Source organism: Plasmodium reichenowi, chromosome 11 (genome assembly GCF_001601855.1).
Source record: "Plasmodium reichenowi strain SY57 chromosome 11, whole genome shotgun sequence".
NCBI classification, from domain to species: domain Eukaryota; phylum Apicomplexa; class Aconoidasida; order Haemosporida; family Plasmodiidae; genus Plasmodium; species Plasmodium reichenowi.
Window position 1 is genome coordinate 984793 of NC_033656.1, and position 12059 is coordinate 996851.

Below are 12059 nucleotides of genomic sequence, written 5' to 3' on the forward strand. Positions count from 1 at the left end.
TTTTTTTTTTTTTTTTTTTTTTTTTTTTTTTTTTTTTTTTCAAGTTAAAAAGCCAAACAAAAGAGGTTTATATTTTAAAACTTCTTTATACATATATTTATTTATTCATAACTTTCATATTTTTTAAAGGAAAAAGTATAAATTGTCAATCTTTTTTTCATATTGTAGAAATGATGTAGAATTAGATTCAAATATATGATATATATATATATATATATATATGTATGGTATCATAAATATTTTTTTATATTTATTATTTAAGATTTATAAACGTTTAAAAGTTCGAAATTATACATATATATATATATATATATATATATATATATTTCAAAATAATATTAAAAAGATTGAAAATGTTATTATTGAGTTAAAATATATATGTATAATTAAAATGTTTCATATGTTATGAAATATATAAAATTTATAAAATGAACATGCATCATTCACTTAAATATATATTTTATAAATCTTGGTCATAAAATATGTGATAGACAATTCTTTTCAAGAAAATTATAACAAATCCAAAAAAGATATACGATAAAAAAAAAAATGTGTATATGATAAAATTGGATACATATTTCCTTTCTCTCAACAGTATAGTTAGCCTTTCTTTGTTTTTAAAAAATATTTTTAAGTAGTCTTCTAGTTTGTTTCTTTTTTCATTCGGTAAAAGGTTAATCAATTTGTATAACGCAATACCTAGAAGAAAAAAATAAAATAAAATGAAATAAAATAAAATGAAATGAAATAAAATAAAATATCATATGTATAAATCAATTGTTTTTTTTTTTTTTTTTTTTTTTTCTTTAAATAAACACATTCTATATATTAAAAGATAATAAAAAAATTAGGCGTAGCAAATAAATATATATCATATAGTTCACGTGCATGTTTAATGTTACATAAGAAATATCGAAAATATAGGAAATGTATGAAATATGTACACACAAAATATTTATAATAGAATATATACATATATATATATATATATATATATATATATATATATATATATATATTTTGTGTGTGCTTAATATATTTAATTATTTGCTATAACATAACTAACCTAGTCGGTTATATGGTTTAATACCTTCACACCTTGAATCCTTATTTTTCTCATCTGAATAATCAAAGATAAATAAGTGTATATATATATATATATATATATATATATATTTTAATGTTTGTGTTGTTATGTTTATATAAATTTCCTTCTGTTCATTACCCATAGGCGTATGATCATGTTGCACACTTTGTAGTTGTATAACGGAGTTCTTATTTAAGTTTAATTTTCTTAAGAGAGCAAATTTTGTTGTATCTTTTTGTTTATTATTTGAAGGTACATTTTCTAATTGTTTATTATTAATAATATTTTTATTATCATCATTTATATTATTAATTTGAGTTTTATTATTATTTTTTTTATTTTTCTCTTCTACAGATATATTTAATGCAACATCTGATATCATTTTATTATTAAGAGTAAAAATATTGTTGTCATTATTAGGTACAAGTTTTTCATTACCATTTTTTGTATGTTGTGTGTTAAATTCATAATTGTTGATATTATTATTATTTTTGTTTTCTTGAATAATTTCATTATCTTTTTTGTCTTTACGATTATATAGATTTCCTATAGATATACATTCATCGATTATATCTAAGGTATCTAATTGTTTTTCTTCTTTTTTACTATTTATAACTTGGTTTAATAATAATTCGAAATTATTTTCATTACTATTTTTGCTAGTATAATCCTCTTCATTTATATTATCATATGTCTTAACAAAACTACTTGTGTCACTTGAGGTTTTATATGAATTTATATCTTCATCTTCATAAGTATAATCTGATTGTGTAGCTTCATTTATATTTATAATAGTTTTTATATATTTTAAATTACTTTTTATGGTACATATACTATTATTTATAATATGTAAACTTTTGTCTATAGAAGAACAATTTGTACTTTTATCATCATCATTATTATCATCAAATTTTAGACTATTTTTATTTTCTGGAAATAAAAGAAATTTCTTTTCCTCTACTATAGGTATGTCTTGAATAGCTGTATCGTCATTATGCATATCATTATTATACATATTGTAATTATTATCTTTCATTTCTCCTTCTTTAAATAAAAAAATGTTCTTTTTATTATTATTTGTTTCATACTTCATTTCACCCATATAATTTACATTTATATTTCTCATAGTTGTTTATAACACATTGATAGAAACGTTATGTATTTTTTTTTTTTTTTTTGATACATTAACTTACAATGGTTGCCATAATATATATATGAGACAAGCAAAAAAAAAAAATAAATAATATAATAAATAAATATATATATATATATATATATATATATATATATGTTAGTTTTATTATGTTGAAAATGGTGGAGAAAAACGAAAAAGAGAACACCTACTATAATATATATAAATTAACGAATGAGAAAAAAATACAGATATATAATGATATTATCATTACAATTAATATATATATATATATATATAATATTTATATAGAGAAAAAAAAGATTTAACAATGTCTTTAAAAATGTTGTTATTATATTATCCTTTTATTATTTCATAGAAGTATATATAAATTAAAAGAAATAAAATAAATGCAAAAGCAATCACTAAAAGACATCCGCTTTTTTTAAAAAAAAAAAAAAAAAAAAAAAAAAAAAAAAAGAAAAAAAAAAAAAAAAAAAAAAAAAAAAAAAAAAAAATATTTTATAAATATAAATATATATAAATATATAATTATTTTAAAAATTTTTTATAATTTTTTTTTTTTTTTTTATTCATTTAAAACCACAAATATATATTATATTTTTTCTATTAATATTAACTCTCCAAAATTTTCTCCTACGTTCTTTTTTACTGCCTCCATTATATATAAATAAGGCTACATAAGAGTATAAATATATTAATATAGCTCCTTTATTTAAGACAAAAAAAATAATAAATAAATAAATAAATAAATAAATATATATATATATATATATATATTTTATTTTTTCAATCAATTATGCTATATCATACTTCCTCATTCTTGCTCGTTTCTATTATGGTCATGACCCTATTATAAGAGTTATCTAAAAATGTTAGGATCGGAGAGGAGGCATATTTTGGCATGGTTTCATAAATTTGCTTTAGGTTTTTATAGGTTTGTTGAAAATTATATCTGTCGATTGATGGTATCGTATATGAATCAGTTATATTTTGTTCTTCCTTTTTATAAGTAATATTTTCATTTATATTTTCTTTACTGATATGGTGGTTTTCATTATCCTGATGATATTGGTTTGTATTATGTTCATTATTTGTATTATAGGTAGTATTTTTATTATTTGATAATATATTATCATCATATTGTTTATTAAAATTATTTAATAAATTATGATTAGGATCATTTATATGAATATGTTTTATATCTTGATCCTTTTGTTGTTTATTTAATATATTACTTATAATATATAAATTTTCTTCTTCATCATTTCGATTACTTTTTTTTTTTAAATCTATTAAATTTTCACGTAAATAAATATTTTCATAAAAATATTTCCTTTCATGTTCTCTTCTTTTATTTTGTAAGCTAATAGGTGCTAAATCTGATGAATCCATATTAGCTAAATTGGTTGATGTAATATTACCATTTAAAATTTTTTTTCGTAATTCTGAATTATCTTTTCTCATTAAATTACTACATATGGAAAATAATTTCATTTTTATATCTAATTTATTTTTATATATATCTATAACCGTTTGTACAATATTTTTACTTATTTCTTCTGTATTTTTATCACAAACATTTTCTTCATCTAAACATTGTTTTATTTTCTCTATAACTTTATTATATTTTAACAGATTGTTTTTATCACCTCTATCTTCCAATTTAGATAAATCATCAAAGTTTAAATGTACATCTTTTTGATGATCTCCTTGATTAATATAACAATCTTGAGGATTTCCTTTTTTTTTTTCTTCATTTTTTTTAATTTTTTCTGGAACATTGATAAAGCTATTATTATTACTAACATTTCTATGTGATATAACATTGTTACTATTATAAGATATGTTATTATTACTACTACTGCTATTAGTACGATTAGTATTCTGTATACTGTTCATATTATTATTATAACTACTTTGAGATGTATCATTAATAATATTATTATTTATAGTTTTTCCAGAATTTCTATGTACAACCTTTATACTATCTTTCTTTTGGATTTTAATTTTTTTTCTTCTTTTCTTCTTTTTTTTTTTACCACCAGTACTAAATTCATCATTATAAAAGTCCGAATCCTGACTATATAATTCTTCATTTAATATTTGATTTTCTTCAACAATATCTTCATCTTGATATTTTTTCATATCTTCATAAAATGAATATTCTTCTTCTTCTTCTTCCTCTTCTTCCTGTAATTTAATATTTACAATTTCATTTGTCAAACATTTTTCATCAAACAACTCATCATCGTCATCATAATAATATTCTTCATTTTCTTCATCATTATCATCATATTTTTTATGAATATATTTTTTTTTCCTTGTAGTCCTTCTATTTCGTTCATAATTATAACTATTGCTATTACTATTATTGCTATTATTATTGCTATTACTATTATTGCTATTATTATTGCTATTATTATTGCTATTATTATTGCTATTATTATTGCTATTATTATTACTATTATTATTGCTGTTATTATTACTATTATTATTATTATTATTATTATTATTATTATTATTATCATGTACATTTTGATCATTCGTATAAGCATCAGTAGCTTTTACATTTTCATCAAATTTGTTATTGTCATTTAATTTTTTCAAAATATCTTTTTCCTCCTCTTTTATTTCTCCCGTTTGATTTGAATTTTTACTACTCTTCTTTTTCTTTATATTTTTTGAAATATTTTTATTCTGATTATCATCAGAAATGGCTTTTTCGCTAGCTACCACATTTTGATCTTCCATAGGGTTTGTGATATCAGATATTTTTCTTTTTTTAATATTACTACATAATGTCATACATGATGAGGAAGATGAATTTTTCTTTGTTGGTTTGTTTTTTTGTTGTTGTTCTTCTTCTTTATTTTTTTTTTGATTTGCCATTATATTGTTTGAACAGATTTTATTTTTTTCTTCTTCAAGATTATATAAGGAGAAAAAAGAAATATTTTCATTATTGAAAATATTATGTATATATTTATTATATAAAAAAAAATTGTGATTATATTTATTTACCAAATCACAGAAATATGTAAAATATTCCATATGATGTGTCACGTTAAAAATATTATTTTTTATACAATTCATACATAAAAAATAAATATCCGTTTGTTTAATTTTTTGTCTTTTTATTCTTATATTGTATAATTTTTTATATTCTACTATAAAGCTATGAAAATTGTTGGAATATATATAGTCATCAAAAATGTTGCTTTTATGTAAATTATTGAGAGAAACATTATTATTATTATTATTATTATTATTATTATTATTGTTATTATTTTCATTTATATTGTTAATATTTTTTTTATCATTTATTTTATTATTATTGTTAATATTTTTTTTATCACTTATTGTATTATTATTGTTAATATTTTTTTTATCATTTATTTTATTATTATTGTTAATATTTTTTTTATCATTTATATTGCTAATATTTTTTTTATTATTTATTTTATTTTTATTATTTATTTTATTTTTATTATTTATTTTATTTTTATTATTTATATTTTTTTTATCATGCATATTTTTTTTTTTAATAATTTCATTCTCATATATTATTTGTGACATTATAATGTTTATATCATAATATGTATTACAATTAAAACAAAAAAAGTATAAAAATTCAAAGTTTTTGTAAGTACATATATATTCATTATTTTTTCCATAATATATATTATTTTTATCTTTTATCGTATCATATAATTTAGCATTTATAAGAAAAAGAAAATCTTCTTTTTTTGTAATCCTGTTAAATATTATACAATCTTTTTTTTTTAATTTTGGTATCATTTTATTATTTCGAAATAAAAAAGTTTCAAAGTAATAGCACCCAAACGTACAACAGGGGTTTGTTTTTTTCTCATCTTGTAAAACATCATTCAAAATAATATCTTCATCATAAATACAATAATTTTTATTAGGATCTTTATGGATATTCATTAAAATACTTTTATCACAATTATTAATATTAAAAACACTTGAATGATTTTTCTCCATATCTTCATCATAAATACAATAATTTTTATTAGGATCTTTATGGATATTCATTAAACTACTTTTATCACAATTATTAAAATTAAGAACACTTGAATGATTTTTCTCCATATCTTCATCATAAATACAATAATTTTTATTAGGATCTTTATGGATATTCATTAAACTACTTTTATCACAATTATTAATATTAAAAACACTTGAATGATTTTTCTCCATATCTTCATCATATTTTTGTGGTAAATTCCTATCGACCATCTCTTTATTCATTTCATCACTTAAGTTAATTTCATTATATCCATTATTTAACATATCAATATCTGTAGTCGTTTCAGATGTTACAAATTCGTCTAGGTTCGTTACATTTTCTTCGTCCTTTTGATCAACCACACATAATTTTTTTAACTTTTTTTTATGTGTTTGACATACTGGAAATTCATCATATAAATAAAGGAATTCATAAAAATTAACGATACTAATTTTGTTAATAATATAATTTATAGTACTTTTATTATAATAACCTATACATGGTAATACATGCCAATAATTTAAATATGTTTCAAAATTATTATATAAAAATTTATTACATTCTTTATTTGTATATATTAATTGAATAATAATATTTTTATTATCATCATCTTTATTACTAACGCTTTTATAAATCTGAGATATACTTATTTCATTATTGTTTCCTTTGATATGTACAGCATCATATTTTTTCAATATATCTCCAGATGGAAGAACGCTTTTTTTTTTATTTTTTTTTTTCTCCATTTGTTCTTCTTTATATTGTTCTTTATGTTGTTCCTTATGTTGTTCTTTATGTTGTTCTTTTTGTTGTTCTTTATGTTGTTCTTTATGTTGTTCTTTATGTTGTTCTTTATGTTGTTCTTTATGTTGTTCTTTTTGTTGTTCATCTTGTTCTTCTTTTTGTTCTTTTTTTATTTCTACTTTTATATTTTTTTTGCTTTTTATTTTTTCTTTAAGTTGGCTAAATTTTTTAATTACATCCAAAATTTTTAATTTGCATGTATTATTCTTTTTATTCCTTTTAACAGACACATCTGATGAAATTTCTGAACAGCTAGGTGTATCGGAACTATTAGAGAAATTATTTAATGACATAGATGATTCAGAATAAGACGAATCATATGATGAACTGGAGATATCACACTTTCCATCTTGAATAATAGATTTTTCGTCCTCATTTTTGGATAAATTATTATATTCATTTTTATCTTTTTCTATTATTATTGGATCTACATATAACATATCTGTTATATTAATGTTTTTATCTGATATTTTAAAAAAGTTATTTTTAATTAGATAAGAATATAAATTACATATATTGTTTAACTTTATATGGTTATTTACTCTTCTTATATCTAATTTGGATATATCATATTCAAATATATTCTTTGAATTTATCTCTATATATTTAATAAATTTTTCTTCATTATAAAATGTGCCACTGCTGTTAATCGTCCCATTTTCCTTTTCATTACTATATTCTTCGTTAAAAATAATACAACTTTTTTCTCTTTTTTTACTTGCCATTTTTAATATATATATATATATATATATATATATTCATATATATGTTTTTTCGTTATCTTAATGAACACTCTTATTTATAACAAAACAATGTAAATTAAATAAATGTGATTATAAATATATATTTTCTAAAAATATATATTTATCACATTTTATGTTCCCATATATATATATATATATATATATATATATATATATATATATATGTGGAGAAAAATTATGTCATATAAAATAATCATTTATAAATCATACTTTTAAAAAGAAAAAATTTTCGACATCATAATTCTCTTTTTTTTTTTTTTTTTTTTTTTTTTTTTTTCATATATAAATATTTCAATATATATATATAATATTACAAGTTGGTATTTTTTTATAGAGGTTTATTTAAATATATATTTTAAAATATATATAATGTGTTTCTAAATTCTTTTTCTTTTTTTTCTCTATACCATAATAATAATTATTATTATTATTATTACTATATATAAATTATTATACCTCTTATTAATGATAATTTAGAAAATGGGAGAAAAAATAATATATTGATAATTATATATATATATATATATAATATATATATTATAATATATTGATTTTTATCAAATATATTTATATGGGTTTTGTGTTTATTAAATGTATATGGAAAATTATGTGGGTTGTGTTCTTATCGATATGTATGAATAATTTTCTATAATCTACATAATATTATAAAATTACCTATATTAAATGATGTATATTATACTATAAAATACTATAGATATATATATATATCTATATATATATATCTATATATATATATCTATATATATATCTGTATATATATTATAATATTATATATAACATAGTAATGTATCTAAAAATTTTCATATTGTAATAATAATTAAATCCGCAACTTTATAATATAAAATAAAATTGAAAATTTCATTTTTTTCTAATTTAATATATTAGAAAAAAAAACAGTAAATTCAATGTTTTAATTTTATGTACAAATTTAGTTATTCTATGAAATATAAAAGAATCTATTCATTAAACATTCTTTCGTCATAAATATGTCGAACAAAAAAGAAAAAAAAAAAAAAAAAAAAAATGAAATGAAATGAAATGAAAAAAAAAAATAAAGATATTTTTATAAACATTTTCTTTATTCATAACAAAATAAATAATTGACTTTTAACATAATTTTTTTAAGATAAATTTTTTTTTTTTTTCTATAATACGACCTACAACTGTAACATTTTTTTGCAAGCCAAATTGTGTATGTTAAATTAAAAAAATAAAATATCTTACAGTTATTTTATGATATTTAAAATTTTAATTTTATTTAAATACCTTTCAAGTTTTTTCTTTTATTAAACATTATTTTTTCCACCTATATATAATATATGTGATATATAGATATATAAATTATGAAATATTGTGATTTCGTTACACAAAAAAATATATAAATATATAAACAAATAAATAAATAAGTTGGAACATCTTAAATGTTAATATTTGCACATATATTAGATTACGTCTTCTTTATTGTAGTTCTCCCATTTATTATAGTATAATTTTTATTTTTTTATTTTTATATATATATATATATATATATATGTATATATATACATATATTAATTTATTAGAAGAATGTCCTATGATTTTATTCAGGCATCGTGTTAATATGGTTAATGTTTTAGTGTATGTCTACAGCACAGGTCTCATATATAAATTATCAAATTAAAAAAAAAGTTTATTTGATAAATTATTATAATAAAAGTCATATAAGTTGGGACAAAAAAAAAAAAAAAAAATAAAATAAAATTAATTAATATAATATAAAAATAAATACATATACAAATACAACTGCAAATATAAAAAATATATAATTATATAATTATATTAAGTTAATTTTAAAAATCTCTTCCAAATTTAATTTCGGTGTTTGTACGTTATGAGATTCAATAATATTATTATAATTATCACTATTAATATTAATTAAAACTAGAAAATCAATTTTTGGAATTCTTTTTTTAATTTTTTTATTTTCATCAAATATTAAAGTAGATATTTCTTCTCCCTCATTTACTAAGTCTTGATAAATATCATCCTTAAAATTGATAAGATTTTTATATTTGTTCAATGAATGATTATATATTTTTATCATTTTGGTAGCTTCTAACTCCACGTTTGCAGATAATTCTTTATTAATACAATGAATAGAATAATTAATAAAATTATAATGCTCATTTATTGATTCATCCATCGAATTATAATGATTATAAGAATAATTACCTTTTTTTTGTTTACTAATTTCCATATTTTCCTGATTGTTACTACCACTACGTACTAATAAATTCTCTAACAAATCGAAAATTCCTGTATTGGCTTCATTAAAACTGTTATATTTATGTGTTAATAATTCACTTATACTTTCTTGATTTATAGAAGGATCTAATATCTCTTTTATTTTATCAAATAGCCATTCATTAGCATATGGTAATGAACTATTATTATAATTTTCTTCTACCATTCTTTCTGTCTTATTTTCCTGAACGGTCAGGTCATTTTCTTTCTCATTTATTAGTTCTTTTTCTTCCTGAACGGTCAGGTCATTATATTTCTCACCAATTAGTTCTTTTTCTTCTTGAATTGTTATATCATTTTCTTCCTGAACAGTCAGGTCATTTTCTTTCTCAATTATTATTTCTTTTTCTTCCTGAACAGTCAGGTCGTCTTTTTCACTTATATCATTTGAATAATTTCTTCTATTAGATTCTGACGATATCATTTGATCATTATTTTCATTTAATGAATATTTATCAGTAACATCATCACTAGTACAATAATCTGCATACGCGCTAATATCACTGAGGAAAGGGGATTTATCAATATTTTCTTTGAGTTTGTTTTTTTTTTTTTTCTTTTTCCTTCGAATGTCTTTCTTTGTATTATCATCAAGTAATTCTGGTTCGATATTTTTTTCGACTTTTAAATTATTTTCCTTTTGTTCATTTTCATTAATTGTTATATTTTCGTTTGGTTTATCCTTAAGTGAGGAAAAAAAAAAAAAAAAAAAAAAAGAAATTAAAAAGATAAGTGCATAAGATAATATAATTTTGAAAAGGTACAAATGGATATATATATGTAACTATTTACATTAATTAGAACAAACTTATGTACACTATGTTATTATGTATATATATATATATATGATTTTTTTTTTTTTTTTTTTTTAAGTATTTAATTTTATACTTCATATCCGAAGATACTCCAAAAAGTGGCATTTGCATTAGAATCCTGAGACAGTAAAATGAAACGTAAAAAAAAAAAAAAAAATATATATATATATATTTATATATATATATATTATTATGGACATTTATATATATGAATATATTAAAGTTGTTATTCCCCTTTATAGTTACATAATATATACTATATATTTATTATGTTTTTAAATAAAATTCAAGTAAATATTTGGAAAAAAAAAAAAAAGGAAAAAAAGGTTAGGGTATGGAATTATTCTTAACGTACATGATATAAATATAAAAATATATATTATTATATTATATTAATTATATTTTATTTTTTCTATTAAAAATTTTACATTTTCATTGTTATAATTAATTAAATTCCACATGTTAACTTAAAAAAATACCTACGGAAAAATCACAAAAATAAGCTGATAATATTTCTTCTATTAACAGAGAGAAAATATACGTTACAGATAATTGTAGACGCAAAAGATTAAATGATAAAATGATTAAATATATATATATATATATATATAAAGTGTATATTTATTCTGAAGAAATTTTTAATCAATGATTATTAAATGTGTAGAAAAATCATCATATACACAAAACAAATGGACAAAAAAAAAAAAAAAAAAATGAAATAAGTAACCTTATATGAATATGTTGTAAAAAAGAAATATACATAAAAAAAAAAAATAATAATAAAATAATAATACGTTTCCAATATATATCTAAATATTTTATTTATTTATTTTTTTTTTATTCGTGATTATATTAAATCGTTGTTACATTTATATAAGAATAGTTTTACAAAAAAAAAAAAAAATAATAAAATAAAACATTAAGAAAAGAAAAAAAAAAAAAAATTTCTTTTATTTTTCTTTCTTTGATGTTTTTTTTTGTTTTATTTTATTTATTATTAATTTTTTTTTTTTTTTTTTTTTTTTTGTTGTTGTTTCCTATATTTTTTTATTATTTTTTTTTTTTTTTTATATATTAAATATATTTTTTTTTTTTTTAT

At 18.2% G+C, this 12059-nt stretch overlaps 3 protein-coding genes across 3 annotated transcripts; all 3 read right to left on the bottom strand.

Annotated features, from left to right (window-relative positions):
• Positions 1-460: 460 nt before the first annotated feature.
• Positions 461-2213, bottom strand: PRSY57_1126200 (hypothetical protein; the record flags this gene model as incomplete). The annotated part of the gene is made up of 3 exons (XM_012908226.2): positions 461-699; positions 1067-1120; positions 1226-2213. The coding sequence occupies 3 exons, from the start codon at positions 2211-2213 to the stop codon at positions 461-463; spliced, it is 1281 nt and encodes a 426-aa protein (XP_012763680.2).
• Positions 2214-3047: 834 nt separating this feature from the next.
• PRSY57_1126300 (hypothetical protein) lies at positions 3048-7802 on the bottom strand (the record flags this gene model as incomplete). Its single annotated transcript, XM_020114963.1, has 1 exon — positions 3048-7802. One exon carries the CDS (start codon positions 7800-7802, stop codon positions 3048-3050), a length of 4755 nt encoding a protein of 1584 aa, XP_019970332.1.
• A 1873-nt stretch (positions 7803-9675) lies between these two features.
• On the bottom strand, positions 9676-11421 carry PRSY57_1126400 (hypothetical protein; the record flags this gene model as incomplete). The annotated part of the gene is made up of 3 exons (XM_012908228.1): positions 9676-10827; positions 11034-11078; positions 11389-11421. The coding sequence occupies 3 exons, from the start codon at positions 11419-11421 to the stop codon at positions 9676-9678; spliced, it is 1230 nt and encodes a 409-aa protein (XP_012763682.1).
• Positions 11422-12059: the final 638 nt, after the last annotated feature.